The sequence below is a fragment of the Tetrao urogallus genome (genome assembly GCF_951394365.1).
Source record: "Tetrao urogallus genome assembly, chromosome: 7".
Lineage (NCBI taxonomy): Eukaryota > Metazoa > Chordata > Aves > Galliformes > Phasianidae > Tetrao > Tetrao urogallus.
The window spans coordinates 28,132,072-28,148,213 of record NC_136820.1 but is presented as its reverse complement, the minus strand read 5'-3'; the positions used below and the strand labels follow the sequence as shown (position 1 = coordinate 28,148,213).

Genomic DNA, 16,142 nt, shown 5'->3' with positions numbered 1-16,142 from the left:
GTGCTGTGTGGAGCCAGGAGTTGGACTTAGTGATCTTTGTGGGTCCCTTCCAACTCGGGATGCTTTGTTATCCTGTGACACTGTCATGCTCCGTCCCTCTCAGCAGCTTCCAGAGCCAGTGATGTTACGGAGTTCCGTGGTTTGCCTGGATTTGTTGCCAGCGCATTACCCCTTCGTGTCGGCAGGGTTCAACGGCTCATTCTTAATAGCTGGAGAAGGAACGTGCCGCCACTCGACCCGCAGAGAATCTTCGCTGCCGCTCCCGCCAGCGGTTCCCACAGCGGCTGGAGGAGGCGGTTGCCGCCGCGCGCTGCCGGCACTGCGCCCTCCCCGCGGAGCCGGGCACACCACTCGCCGGCCCGGCGCACCGCTCCCCGGGTCGCAGGCTGAAACCGGCGCCCCGGGGGGCGGCGGGGCTCGGCGCTCCCGGTGGGGCCGCGGCGTGGCGGTGGCGTGCCGGCAACCTGCTGGCGGCCGAGCCCGGCCCCGCCGCTCGGCGGTAACCGCCCGGGGCCGGACTGCGGCGGGAGCGCGGCCGGCCGCCTCCCCGCCCCCGCGGCGGAGCGAACCACTGCGGCCCGTCCCGGAGGTGAGGCACCTGTCACCCGGCGGCGGCGGGCGGGCGGCGGCGACGGCGGCTCGTGGCGCGTCCCGCGGCGGGCGGGGGCCGCGCGGCGCAGCGCTGTGCCGTGCCGTGCCGTGCCGTGCCGGGGAGGCGGGAGGCGGGCGGGAGCGCGGCTGCAGCGGGGTGCGGCGGCTCTCCTCCCCCGCGCTGCCGCCACGGGTGTGCGTGCGGAGCCGTGTCGGTGCCCCGGCCGCCGCCGCCGCCTGCAATGGCGTTGAGGCGCCGCGGCGGTCGCTGCCTCCTGTCGGGCGGGCGGCGGCAGCGCTCCTTCTGCGGAGAGCCCGAGGAGCGGCGGGGGCAGCGCTGAGGAGGGCGCTGGCGGAGCAGCGGCGGCTCCCGGCCGGGTAAGGCGGCGTAGCGCGGGGTGGGCGACGCGGGGGAGCCCGGCAGCGCGTTTTCGTTAACCGGGGCTCGGCCGGGCGAGGTGCTGCCGCCTGACCCGCGCCCTCGGTCCGCCCGCCCACGAGGAACCGCCTCGGGGCTCCGAGCCGTCCGCTCGGCTTAAGTTCCTTTCCATCGGCGTCGCCACCGATAGCGGGTCGGTGCGCGCCCGCGCTGCGGGGCCTCCATCGGCTCCCGCGGCGATCCGCCACCCGCTCGGATCCGGGCAGCGGCGGCCGCCGTCCCGCAGCGCCCAAAACGGGCTGGCGTGCACGGGCGGCGGAGGCGCGAAACGAGCTGCGGCGGGCGGGAAGCCCTGCGGGCCGGCAGCCCCCGGGTGCGGGCCGGGCTGCGCGGGGCCGGGCGGTGTGCCGCGGCGCTGCACGGCACCGGGCAACTTTGTGCGAGGGGATCGCATTTCTCCGAGCGCCGCTTCGGGCGAGGGCGCTAACGGCGGGTTCCCTCGGGCTGCCGGTTCTGCTTTGGAAGAGCCCCTGAGCGCGCGTTGAGTGTGATGGTATTCGTGCCTTTACGTTCCTCTGAGAGAGCGCGGGTTGCGGACTGCCTCGGGGAGCAGAGCCGTTTGCACGGATTGCTTTGCATTACTGTATATATATTGCTTTCGTTTTATGTGTGTAACTCAGACGTTTGCAATGTCTTACTTTTAGAAAAGCTCAATAACAGAAGTAGCGATGTTTCTCATAGTGTGTTGCCTTTCCCGTGCGTGTGTGTTTGTGACACTATACTTCTTGGGAAATGACAATCCGCTCTCACACTATGGAACACCGAGTTTGCAGTGAGAAAGTTCTGGTATGTTTGTGTGTCATTAGGTTGTATTTTTTACATTATTTTTAGTAAATACGTCAGATAACTAAAGGGAGATAATGGCTTAGATTAAAAGAGGAGCAAGTGCATGGCATGATTGAAAACACCCCACTTTCTTTTGCAGGTTGAGCCTGCCACTGCTCTGGGAAGGCCTGGGCTGTGCTGCTGTTTCCGAGCTGGGTTAGCCCCTGCCTCCTGCCCTGCTGGGGATGGCCCTGCCAGGCGGCAGCACCTCCTGAGCCCGGGCTGGGACGGCTCACTTGAGTGCGGCTCTGTGGAAACTATGTGAGCTGGTTCTGCTCTCCTGAAGTAAACATGATGAAAACGGAGTCTTCGGGAGAAAGATCGACCCTCCGAAGTGCTTCTCCTCACAGGAATGCTTACAGAACTGAGTTCCAGGCACTGAAAAGCACCTTTGACAAACCGAAATCAGATGGAGACCCAAAAACGAAAGAGGAAGGAGAGGCCTCTCAGAGCAGGGGGAGGAAATATGGCTCAAATGTCAATAGGATTAAGAACTTATTCATGCAGATGGGCATGGAGCCCACTGAAGGTGTTGGAGCTGCCCCCAAAACCAGGGGGAAGGGTGGCCCTCCATCACCTCAGAGACGAAACAGGCCCAAAGAGTTCGTAGAGAAAGCAGATGGTTCAATTGTAAAATTGGAATCTTCTGTTTCAGAGAGGATTAGCAGGTTTGACACCATCCATGATGGCCCTTCTTACTCCAAGTTTACCGAAACACGCAAGATGTTTGAGCGCAACGCTCATGATGTGGGACACTCCAATCGCTATTCCCCAAAGAAGGAGAGGGCGGTTTCCAGCGAGCTGGCAGAGGAGTGGTGCAGCTCCAAGTTGCACAGGGGCAGCACTGACTCCCTGGACAGCCTCAGCCCCAGGACGGAGACTGTCTCTCCAACTGTGAGTCAGCTCAGTGCGGTTTTTGAAAACGCCGACTCACACAACGTTGTTGTTTTGGAAAAGTCAGAGAACAATGAAGAATACTCCGTAACCGGTCACTACCCGCTCAACCTGTCATCCAGCGTCACTAACATCTCCTCCCCTGTTGCAAACCTTGAGGGCTTCAGTCCTTTGAAGGATGCCGGCACGTGGTCTCCGCCAGCCAAGCAGGGATCTGGCACGATGTCTGCTGAGCACTCTCAGCATAACAGCGCGCCTCCTGCACTGAGACAGAAGGCGACCACAGGCACTGTGTCGGGTTCAAAAACAGCTGAAGAAGTCAAGAAGAACACAGAACCAAGTGCTGATTCTGTTGAGAGCCCTGGGGTCAGTCAACAGGATCTGGTGCTTGACCGCGAAAAGTCTGCGGACAGTTCTGCAAGGAGTAAGGCAAAAACAGATGCAGAAATTTTGTTGCGACAAAAGGAACGTTCAGAAAATGCAGAGGGTATTGCTGATAGACCTGAAGCTGCAGAAATACAAAGAAATTTAGTTTCAGGGGGTGATTTGGCAGCAGATGCTGCTTCAGATGCTGCTGAGACCCATTATGATGAGGCAAGTGAGAAAGAAGTGCATGAAGATGGGAATAATTTCCAGAGTTCCCACGTGTACATGCATTCTGACTACAACGTGTATAGGGTACGATCGAGGTATAACTCTGACTGGGGGGAGACAGGGACAGAACAGGATGACCAGGATGACAGTGATGAGAATAACTGTTACGAACCTGATATGGAATACTCGGAGATTAATGGATTGCCAGATGAAGATGAAATCCCAGCCAACAGAAAAATACAGTTTAGCCGTGCTCCAATTAAGGTAAAGTTTCCTTCATTCTTTTCCAGCAGTTTGGTTCATTTTCAAAGACAACTTGTCTTGAAATACATTCTGACAGTTGAACTTGTACTGATTGTGGAGGATCTTTTGGTAGCCTTTTTTTGCAGTCAGCCTGTGAGTATAATCCTAAATGAAGTAAGCAAGATGAGCTCTGATTAGCTTGTGTCATTTCCTAGGCTGCTTGGTGGCTATCTGAGCTCGCTGAAATTGAGAATGAAGGTTCGGGAGTCTGGAGTCTGAGAATTGTAACATGCATATTTTGATGGACAACTGAACTGTAATCACATGGTGAGCATAGGAGAGGGTGTTTAGTGGCCTTTGTGCTGGTTGTTGGTTTTTTTTTTTTCTGTTGAAACTTCAGCTTCTTTAGATTGGATGGCTTTGCTTCAGCTCTCAGATATTCCGAAGTCATTGTGTTTACACACTGTGCTGTGAAGTACAGTGTGCTGTATTAGAGTGGCTCTGTCTCAGTAGCAGAGGGCAGTTACTGTTCTGCATCTGAGTTAGTATCACCTTTTCTAGTAGCATTTTTACTTCTTAAAACCTTATTAGATCTTAATATGGGTATTTAGTGTACGTCAGTGTAAGAAGCTACAGAAAGGTGGAAGTCAGCTGCCTGTAACACCTAATGAAGGCAAAGTTTCTTGCAGAGTTCTTCCAGGTGTGTTCTTGAACACCTTGAAACTGCAGGCAAGAATGCAGACTATTTCGGGTATTTTCAGCTAGAAAGAAATAATTAATCATGTTTTTGTAGCAGTATTTCACTGTGGAGTCCTGGAGTTATGTATAGAAGCACTTTATTTCCAAGTTATGTTTAATGAACATCCAGAAACAGTAATTTTTTTCAGAAAGGGCTCTTGAAAGGCTAAATGTGGTGAAGTACTTGAAGTGTGCACATTTTTAAATCAAAGATCTTTCACCAAAATGCACTTTATTGTTTCTGTGTGAGTTCAGTAATGAAAATTACAAAGTCAACTAAAAAAATGTTACTATTGAATGTGAAGTAATGTTGTTTACAAAATTTGTGTTTGCACCACCTGTGGTTTGTATTAGGGTAAGGTATGCATAGCTGTGCTAGGAAACCTCAATCTGAATGAAGCAAGCAAGTTTTGGCATCCATTAATTGTGGTATGGAGAAAGGGGAATGGCCGTGTGCTCTTCATGCTTGGAGGGGACCATTCTTCAGACTGAAACAAAATATTCAGTGCCAAAATAATGGATTTTTTGTTGTTAGTATTTTATTCAGGCTGGTGTCATTGACCAAAAATTCCAGCAGTGTTTGTGCTCCCTCTGGATTATTCGTGTAATTAAGTGAGCTGAATTTCTTTAAATTTTTTGGAGATGAAGCAGAGAAAACTTCTGTTACACAGGATTCTGGAAGGTGCCCCCTCCCTCTCCTTCCCCTCTTCTGGCTGCACTAGCGCATAAGATGACTTCTCTGTCTTCTAGAAGCAGTGAACACAAATTGGCTTTATTATGTTTATTATTGATAGGAAAGATAAGAATTTGGAAAGCAACCACAGTGATGTTAGTATGGATGGTAGGGTTTTCTGCCCTTGCTGCTTTGAAAGGGCTCAGAGGAACACTGACAGGGGTGCATTGCTGTGCTCTGTCTGAATTATTGTCAAATATTCTCTTGTTCTTTAGGTAAAACATTTTTCTGCTCAGGAGCTTCACGCTATGTTTATGTCATATATTATCAAGTGATAATAAGAGTCCATCAGAAAAATGCTTGACTAATGAATGTATATCTGTTGTGGGTTTTGGAATAAGGCATTCTTGCTTGCCCAAAGTAAAAGAATCATATCTTTAATTCTTTTAGCATCTTCACTGTAGCCAGGAGGAAAGCAGAATAAAAGTTGCATTGAGAGAAAGCAATGCAGGAGGGGTGATGTGCTGTGTCCTATGCCCCTCAAGCACATGCAACCTGTTGGACACATGGGGAGGAAGAAGCGAGACCTCACAGGAGGAGGAAGTATAGCCAAGTCGTGGAGGACAGCAAGCTGCTTGCCTGCCCTTCCCCATGGCCTGCCTGGCCGTGCTGCTGCAGGCAGGGAGCTGGGATGGCAGCTGGGGACAGAAACTTGTCCCTGTGGGCTCCTGTGTGGCCTCTTTGATGGCCTCACTGATTCAGCACGCTGCAAGGAGGCTGAGAGCTGCCTTTGAGGAGCAGCTTCTATCCAGCAAATACCTATCAGTGATCAGTGCACAGAGTCCTCCAGTCCCCCCTTGCATTTGTACAATACACATTCAGCAGGCAGGCCACTTTAGCTGTATGTTGCAGGGATGCCTGCTAGCAGAGAAGTGTTCCACTGTGTAAGAATTTTTCCAGTTTTGGCCATTTCATGCATTAGAGAGAATATCTTCTTTCATTAATACTTATCTGAAACTTTGCCATACACATACTGTGTGTGAGAGAGGAAAACACAAAGCAATTTAGGAGTATTTTCTGAACTGCTGAAAACTGTTAAGCCTTTATTAAAATGAAGCAATTTGTGCTTAAATGCTCTGGTAGGTAGCAGTTCCACCCAGTGCTGATTTCACAGTATCATACCTCCGTTTTCCATTTCCAGGTGAGCTTTGAAATAATAAAATCAGAGTGTGAATTTGTAACCTGTGAAATGAGTGGGTAGTATCCTAAAGTTGTTACTCGAGGGTCTCAGCAGCAGAAACATCTTTGAGTCAGTAATGGTTTTTTTTTTGTTCCGTGCAAATTTTCAGGGAGGTGTCTAAGAAATACATGAAAAGAATGCTAAGATGGAAGAGCAGAGATTCTGTCACCACTTAGGGGAACTGCTTTGTTGCATTAGTGGACATGCTTTGGACTATGACAAACATTGAGATACAGACAGAAAGGTGAACAGAAAGGTGAACAAATAAAACCTTATTCATCCAACTGAAGAAAGATTGAATTCTGCTTATCACCTGAGCAGGAAACTGGTTTGCAAACTCACTCTGGAAAGAAGCACACAGGACAGTGGGTACGGGAAATTCCTCTGTTGCAGACTGTGATTCACTGTCACCCATCCTGTGCTCCATGGGACCTCACTGTAGGTCTGTGGGGTTATGCTGACCTCAGCTCTCCTGCAGTTGGTGGCTGCATGGGACTGTCTCTATCTGGGTGAGTTTCTTGGTTCTTGGAGCACTGCTTCCCTGCTCTGAGCAGGTGTGTGCTCTGGGCTGATCATAGAAACGTTCCAAAGGGAGGCAAGGAGGAGCTCCTAGTGGGAGTGAGCATGAGTCTGCATGTTGCTGAACAGGGTTTGTGCACACTGATTGCATGTGGAGTGTCTGCGTAGCAATATGGAGGCCTTGGTCAGCCCTGGATTGTTCTTGTGAGGTGTTTAGTATCTGCTCAGTGGCAGAGCTGAAACTCCCAAGTGTAAGAAGTGAAAACGTTCTGTAGGTGTGATAAGAAAGAAATGTAATCAAGTGATTTTCTCAGGGATGCTTTTCTACCAAAAAAAAAAAGGAAAAGCATGGAATTTCTGTGGCTTGTTGGCCATTTGTTGAGTTTTGCTGGGTTGCCTGGGAGTTCAGTTAGATGCTGCATCCCAGACATTACGGGATTATTAGGCAGGGCTGGCCAGCAGCACGATTCATTAACTCTTAATTTCCATTTATTGAAGTGTGGAAAGTGTATTAATTGTCCACGTGTATCATAGACTTTTTTTAAAAAGAACCATCTTTCCTCCATCTTGGATAGAATTAGGGTGGAAGGTTAATGCCTACCTCTCTTCCTCCTTTCAGTTCTGGTGTACCAATAGCTGATGGTTGCATCTCCAGCAGATACCCTATTTCTTGCACAAGGAATGTGATAAACCAGTCAAAGCTGCTTGCAGAAATTGATGTCTGCTGCACGGACTGTGCCCAGCATGGCTAAGGGGCTGGAGGGTTGGGTAGGGAGCAGGCAGACCACCAGGTGGGTGGGAGGGAGCTCGGGGTGCAAGGATGGCGCCATGCAGTTTCAGGATTGCACAAAGCTTCCTCAGGGGACTTTGTATTGTAGGATCTATGGGAGAGGATTTAACGGGAGTGTGAAGTATGTTCAATGGATGGGACATCCATACTGCATCTAATTTCAGACAAAAGAGTTATAATCTCTGGTGTCTATGCTTCATGGGCTGCTCCTCCCTCTTGTTCAATGTAAGTACAGCGTTTCAGCTTTCCAGATTGCGTTTTGTTCCCATCGTCATCAGCAATCTGAATTTGTGCTTCACTCTTTTTTTCATGTGAGCCTCTGAAGAGGTTTTCCCAGAAGTGCTGTGACTGAAGATCAGTTTAAATATAAATGACATTTATATCTCTAGTTGATTTTAAATTTCTTAGGAACTCCATGCTGTTTTTTCCTCAGTAAATAATCAATTCTAGGAGTACCTTTTTTTTTCTTTACTTATTCCTCTTTTTATCTCACTAACCCTTATTCAGCTTTCTAAATGCTGGTGAAGAGTGAATCTGAAACAGTTTGACACTACAGTCACTTTGGTAATTTTTGCTGTCCAAAATATTGACCAGTAAACATAAAAATAAAGTATACTTGCAATGTTGTCAAATTTTAGTGTTGAAAAAGGAAGTATTTCTTTGCTGATTCAATGTTTAGCGTGGCATTTATCCACTGTTAAAATTTTGATCAAGTGTTTTTTTTGTTCACAGCAGTCATAAGTGAAGGTTACTTTCCCACAAGCAGTTATGGTCCCAGGTGCCCACCTTGCCAATGCTTCTAATTGTGTTTTACTTGAGTGACTATGGAATTGGGTTTAGATGATCTGCATGTGTCCCTTCCAGCCTGTGAGCTCATGGTTCTGTAAATGAAGTGGTCCTGGTGCATCTTAGGCACTTCTTGAAGGCAGATGTCAAAGGAGAACTTGCAGAAGGATCCTCAGGCTATCTGATGTTTAAAATGAGTAGTTTGGTTTTGAATGGGTTATTTAGGAATCCTTACAGAGAAATATGGATGTGCAGCTTTCTTCTGAAGCCACTGGAAGAGTGTTTCCTTTCCTTAAATCTCCTTCTGCTGTGTCTGTTATTTGCTTATAACAGGCGGAATGGAAGGCAGCTTTGACTGTACTGAGGGACATGGTTTAGTGGGAAATACTGGTGGTAGGTGAATGGTTGGACTGGGTGATCTTAGGGGTCTTTTGCAGCCTTACTCATTCTATGACTCCACGAAACTAGGAATTAAGTGGGCTTAGGCTCTGTTGCCAATTTCTGCGGTAATACTGAACGTGACACTGAACCTTTATGCAGATCTTTGAACTCCATAAAACAAGCAGAGAGTTGTTTAACAGCTCTGTTAATTTTCAGTTCTAAAATAGCTTGGGATACTGAGCTCATGCTTAGGTAGCTTGAAACACACTGTGTAAAATGGCTTTATGCGTTTTTCCAGGTGCTACAAACTGTGGGAAAATCTACAGACTAAGTAGTAATAAAATGTGCTATATTGCAGAGATAATGATGCAAACTTTGACTATTTGTGAAAGTTAACAGCTTAAAACTAGCTTCTTTGTTCTGGTAGTAGAATATATGGAGTATTTCTGGGACCAAGCTCTATATTTCAGTTACGTTTGTTACAAGAAACCTTGGCAAAACATTTTGTATATTTTGTCAGGGAAGGGAACAAAAAATTGGCATTTTCCTGTAAAAAGGCTGGATGCTCTCAGGTAGAGAGCAGCAAGATGAAACATTACAGAGCAATTTGCTATTTTAGACCATTAAAAGGCAAGTCTCTTCTGCATAGTTTTCTCATGTGAAGTACATTATTGAGCTGGAATTGTATGCTTTCACTGTCTGGGAGCCTTGGCACATGATAATTTTAAATGTGGAAGAGTTTTCTCATATTAAATATAGAGGAAATCATATTGGAGCACAGTGGATGGAATAAATCTATCTGTCTATCACAGAGTGTTGTGGAGACTTGAATTGCACTGCTAGGGCCAGGGACCAGTTATTCCTGGCTGCTGTGTTCATACACAGATAGTGAACTAAACAGAAACACTGTTCCTTTGAACTTGGTTTTATAAGCACAGAGGACATTCTAGAAGAGCCATTTGTAGAAAAAGAGTTTGCACTGAGTGATTGATTGAATGAATCAGAGGTTTATGTGGTTCAAATTGAAAGGGCTTCCAATTAAAGGTTTTGAATTTCAGATATGCCGACTGAGAAGCTGTAGGGAAATGGATTGAAATGAGGTAAACCAGAGCACCAAGGGAGCTAACGGTGGGGTTCTTGGAGCCTCTCACATTCAGAATATGCATTCCAGAAAAAGGCAGAGTACATGAGCCGAAGAATTGCAGATCTGACTACAAGAGAAGTCAGCCAAAGAGAATAGCAGAAGCTAGCCAAGAATTTGCAAGGAGTGGCAAAAGTGGTTGTTGAAAAAATGGAAGTTGCCATAGAGTTCAGAAGTTCTAAAGCGTGAATAAGATGGTGCCAGAAGTCAAGCAGAGTTTGACCTTGTAAAGGAAAATAATCTGACTAGTGAAAAGCTGTTTATCCATTGAATGTATAACAGGAGGGGAAGTGAGACATCATGCAGTAAGCGTGAGGTTATGATTAGAGCTATCACACTACAGTACACACAGTGTAATTGTGCCTTCTTGTTTAGTACAGTTGGTCAGGTGGAACATGGAGTCAGGGTTTAGAGTGAAATAAATGTGCAAGAAGAAACTCTTGCAGTGAAAGTTCTTGTGGTGAAATGAAGATGAACAGAAGTTCTAGCACTCAGGTTGGATGGTGGTTGGAAGGAAGAAGTTGTATTTCAGAAAGTCTTCTAAAATACATTTCAAAACAAACAACATACAGCAATTTAAAAATGGAGATGGGATTTAACTGTAAAAGAGCAAACACTGGCTGTTTCTCAAAACATACTGAAGAGATGCTTTTGGCAGCTTGAAAATTATTAATCTCTTTTTCTGTCTTATAGCAAAGCTATGAAGAAAAAACGAATAATCAAAGGCAGGGAGGCAAATGGAAAAATAGAATACATCTGGATGAATTTATGAGAGGTAGTGTATGTCAGGCTAAATTAGTGTCTGCCTTTGATAAGATAGAGCAATTGAGAAATTTCAGTAGTCCTGTCTTAGGAGGCTGGAGCATGCTAGCGGCAGTTGGTAATGTCAGCAAGTGGGAAGCCTTAGCATTGCATAGAGGGATTGTGGTAAAATATGTGTGACTGCGAGGACTTGAGTTGTGGATATGGATTTATGGGCTGCACAGTTAGACTGCAAACCAGTGACTGTTTTGTAGGGAGGGAGAATTAAGGAGAAAGACACTCTGTGAGTAGCTTGCACAGAACAACAGCGGCAACCCGCAGTGTGATGCAGCTGTGAGGAGGGGAAATGGAATCCTAGGTACTTGAAGCAACATGTTTTGGTAGCGGCAGGGAATTCTGGATGTCCTTTTGTAACTCAATAAGGAGACTTCATCAAGACTGTGGTGGATTTTACCTCAGATGCGTGACTTTGCAGGAGAGCTGCAGCAACTTGATTCTCTTAATCTTCCTTTTTCTTGGTTAGTTCTATCGTAAAACAGGAGGTTTAATAAATTTACCTTGCTCAATGAGGGACGGCAAAGTCTGAAAAAGAGCATAATAGCATCTCTGGTATATTCATAAAGAAAAACACTTGAGGACTAAGAGGCAGTGTTCCTCTTTTAAGGTGGAACTGAGTATTTTCCAGCTAAGATTAAAGAGTTGTAATAGCGAGCAATGGCACAGGCAATTTCCTTCTCCTTTCTTATGGTTCTAATAGGCCATTGTATTGTCTAGCAATGTCTATTAATTCTCCTCAGGTATGGAATTTCCTTCAGCACTATTGAACTTACAGGCCATGAATAATCTATTAAAAAAGTAGCTGCTATTCCCGCAGTTAAATGGTACAAAATGATACCTGTTGTTCTCAGGTGTCCTTTTTATATAGTGAGTATTCTAGTGAGAGCTGAAGCTAATTTTACTCACTAAATTGATTCAAGAGATCCGTGAGCTCCCTCAGATATTTCCATGCAGTAAAGTCAGTGGAAGGTGTGAATGCAGAATTCAGCTGTGTGCTCCGTGTGCTCTGTGTTAGCACACCTGCAGCAGTGCTTCTTACCCTGTGCACATCTGTAACTTTTTCATGTTCTTCTCTGCAGTTTCCATCTACCTGAGTATTCAGTGCGTAATCTCAGGGGTGTAAGATGCTGGTTCATGTTGAAAGGATATCTTTTTGTATTCACTCTATGCTGTATGTAGGCCTAGTGCCTTTAATTTCATAACGTGTATTACTATTCATGTTATTTTTCAAAAGCAATAAAGCCACAGAGGCTCCTGAAAGTCATATTACCAAACTCCTGCCTAATTCAGCTAGGTGTCGTGGTCTTCATGGTAAACAAGCATAGCAACGTTTTGTCCGGGTTTTAATCATTTTTGCATCTTTTAAATTTGCAGTCATTTTTTAAGATGGACTGGCATATTTAGGTACTCACATATTTAATCAGAATCTCCGTATAGGTCCTATAGTGATAGGACCAGAGGGAATGGTTTCAAGCTACGGCAGGGGAGATTCAGGCTGGACATCAGGAAGTATTACTTTTCAGAAAGGGTGGTCAGGCACTGGAATGGACTGCCAAGGGAGGTGGTGGAGTCACCGAGCCTGGGGGTGTTCAAGGAAAGGCTGGATGTTGTGCTGAGGGACATGGTTTAGTGGGAGCTATTGGGAATAGGTGAACGGTTGGACTGGATGATCTTTTAGGTCTTTTCCAACCTTGGTGATTCTATGATTCTGTGATTCTATATCTAGAGATATTCAAGTATATATTCTCCTGTTAGCTCTGCCTACCTGGGAGTCCAAAGATTGTTGTTTGTTAGCACTGAACTAAGTAATGTAGTGTAGACTTCATGTGCCTGTACTTCTTAACTGGAATAATCAGAACATTAGAATCATAGAATCATAGAATCACCAAGGTTGGAAAAGACCTAAAAGATCATCCAGTCCAACCGTTCACCTATTCCCAATAGCTCCCACTAAACATTTCATAAACTTGTTCATAAACTAACATTTGAATACTCCAGTTTTTTTACGAGGGCAGACCAGGGTGAACTGATGATTCTGGAGATTTTTGAGCACCCTAGAAAAAATATAACAGTCATAAGCTGGGCATTTAGAAATTACATTTAGATGTTGTACTGAGGAACATGGTTTAGTGGGGAAACATTGGTGGAAGGTGGATGGTTGAACTGGATGATCTTGGAGGTCTTTTCCAACCTTGGTGATTCTGTGATCCTTTGAAATGTGGCAAAGTGCAATAATGAAACTGAGAACATTTCAGTATGGTGTTAAAGAGCATGAGACTACCAGAGTGCACATCTTTTTCTTCTTCTTTGCCCAGCAGTTTCCTCTGAAGTAGTAGCTCAGTTTTGTCTCACCTCTGTAATCTGGTAGACTGACTGAAAGCTGTATTCTTTATATTTTCACATTGCTTTCATGTCAGTATTTTAAGGTGTGCAAAGGAGGAAATACCATTAAATTGTGTTGATTTTTTTTCTTCTTTTCTCCTTATTGCCAGTTAAACAGTTTCCAGTCTTTGTAGCAGTCGATCAAAAATGATTACATACTGTGTTTAAGTACAAGAGCATGATACAGTCATTACCAGTAAGTTTTCTCCATTAAAAAGGAGAAGTCACACTTGACCCGCCTGATAATCTTTTGCTATGAAATGACTGGCTGGGAGAATGAAGGGAGAGTGATAGGAATTTGTCTGCTTTCACTTCAGTGATGTCTCTGACAAAACAGCCTTATGGAGAAGCTGATGAAGTATGGCCTAGAAGAGCAGGCAGTGAGGTAGCTTGAAAACTGACAGAACGGAGATGTCAACTGATGGTAATAGGCACAGGAAGCACTTGGGCACTGCAGAGTCTGAGTCTGCATGGACCCAGAGCTCCTGCCTGCCTCAGCCATGCTGGGGTTAAGGCTTCATTTACCTCAGAAAATTAATTATGTTGCCAGTTGTGAACTCTGTCAAAGGAAGTTGCTGAATTACATCCAGAAGCAACTTTAATTTTGATATTGGTAAAATATAGAGTGAGCTCTTGTGTTGCTTATCAAATTGTGACATGGCTTAGTGATGGGATCAGTTTGATTTAGTGATATGTCTGATTGTTGTACTTGATGATCTCGATGGTCTTGATGGTCTTTTCCAACTTAATTGATTCTATGATTCTGTAACAACACGGGGTTCTGGAAATCCAAAGATGTTGCAGCAGTTCCCGTATGTTTTTCCCTGCATGTAAGATCACAGAATCATAGAATGGCTTGAGTTGGAAGGGATCCCAAGGATCATCAAGTTCCAACCGCCCTGCCACAGGCAGGGCCACCAACCTCCAGATCTCGTACCAGACCAGGCTGCCCATGGCCCCATCCAATCTGGCCTTGAACACCTCCAGGGATGGGGCATCCGCAACCTCTCTGGGCAGCCTGTTCCAGCACCTCACCACTCTCCTCATTAATCTCTCTGTAAGGAACTTCCCCCGATGTCCAGTCTAAACCTTCCCTCCTTGAGCTGATGTAGTAACTACTTTTGTTTAAAAACATTTGTTATAACAAGACCTCATTGAATACGTCTTGAGTCGTTACTTGTAGTCGTGGTGGAGTGTGGTCAAATAAAGATTTCCAGGATTTAGAAGGTTTTTAAATGTTTTTTACTACTCCTAAAACACATAAACATTTAGGTAGGGAAATTCTGGCTTGTTTTTTGAATTGTGAAGCTCTGCCCTTTCCTTTTTTCTCAATGCCTATAATGTATATTTAATTGCTAATTAGAGTTGTGGTGTTAAACACTGTAGAATGATATGACAGACCACGCTTCATTGTTCAACATGCTCACAATATTGAATTTTTCTGGACTTGAAACAATTACAGAGTATCTGCAGGGTGCTGCATTTTGCTGCCTTGAAAGAAAAGCAAAGGGAAGAACTGCAGCTGTGTTGGTGTGATGATGACTGGAGTGTCACCTTAATTGGTGACACGATTAATGACCTTTGCATGCATATATATATCCATTACCCCTGACAGACAGTAGGTTTAGGTTAAGGATTGTTAGTAGCCTTTCAATGTTTCCTGTTAACAAGAACTTGAGCATAGCAATATTTCCTGTTTCTCAGTCAAAATAACTACCCAAAAAAGGGTTGAAGTTATTTTTGTATTGTTGTGCCATAGGATGAGCAGAATGACCTGGATTTACAAGCATTGTTGAACAACGCGAAAAGATTTAGGAAATCTTTAAAGAAGTGTTAGTTAAATATTTACCACCAAGAGGAGACATTAAAGATGACCTGAGCAAAAATAAAACAGTTAAGGGGTGGTGTTCATTTGCAACAAAGGCAAAGCCCACTGATATTTTACATGTGATAGTGGTCTCAGTATGTGTGTTCCTGTTTCTGTCCTTAGCTGCTTAAGCTCTGCTAGGAATTAAGAGTGTGAATGTTCAGATGTGGCCGTGTGGCTGAGTTGGTGACTAATTCCGTGTTGTGCTGTACAACTTCACTACAGTCTCAAAATTGCTTTGTAAAATGTCTGGAGTTAGTAATGTTTGCTAGCTTCTCTATGAAATCATTTCTATAATGAAGGAAAGAAGGCATTCAGCTAATTTCATAAAACTCAGCAACTCCCAGTAAGTTGGGATCGCTGGCGTTTGATAATCCGTGGCATGCAGCGGTGCATCAGTAGTCCTGTGGTGCAGCGTTACCTGGAATTTACAATTGCACACTTTCTTTGCCATTTTGCCCCAGTCAATTGCAAGATGTTATCTGAGCACTGTTATTTATGTATGTAGCGGGTCTACTCTCTGCTCGTCTGCTCTTTCAGGTTTTTGCCCTGTATTGATTGTGGATATTTGCCAGAGTGCCATTATTGTTGTTGATGGCCTGGGACATCGTTTTGGTTTCTGTGCTCTGTTATCTTGTTCTCTAGGGCTATGTACTTGACATTTTGCATTACTTTAAACGTAGCGAAGAAAAAAACAGAAGTATTTTATTTAAATTTTCAGTTTATGAGTTTTTGTCATTGTTTTACATACAGTCATCACTTGAAAGACTGAAGAATTTTCAATGGTTCGTTTTATGTTGTTCTTTTTTGCAGAGTTTATCTTGGTAAAGCATTCTCTATGTTTGTGATTTCTTTATTTTGTGCCATTGCTGCGTGGGCTTTCTTTCTCCATAAAAGTGGTTGTTAATCTGGAAAGATTCTTTTGTCTATTTCCATTTTGTTCAGGTTTTAACTGGAGTATTCTTTTGAATCAAGTAGGCCAGGCATCTGTTGTGGCTGTGCAGGTTCAGCAGTACGGCACTCTGCCCCCGTCTGTGCTACGCTGTTCAGGGCAGTTCTGGTGCACCCTCAGGAACGCACTTCAACTGATGGATATCTGCTCATTTATCAACTGGAAGTTACTTTCTTTTGTGGGAGAATTTTAGTTCAAATGCTGCAGCTTGTGTAACTGCTGAAATTTTCCCTCAGTTATGCCCTATTTTTTGGTATGACATAAAACT

The 16,142-nt window shown here is 45.1% G+C and overlaps 1 protein-coding gene across 1 annotated transcript in view; it reads left to right on the top strand.

Annotated features, from left to right (window-relative positions):
- Positions 1-2,146: 2,146 nt before the first annotated feature.
- Positions 2,147-16,142, top strand: part of PPP1R9A (protein phosphatase 1 regulatory subunit 9A) — a gene marked incomplete at both ends in the record, with an annotated part of 126,622 nt that continues 112,626 nt past the window's right edge. The window contains one exon of the mRNA XM_079538456.1: positions 2,147-3,607. Within this exon, the coding sequence (XP_079394582.1) occupies positions 2,147-3,607 (1,461 nt within the window). The remainder of the gene's footprint in view (positions 3,608-16,142) is intronic.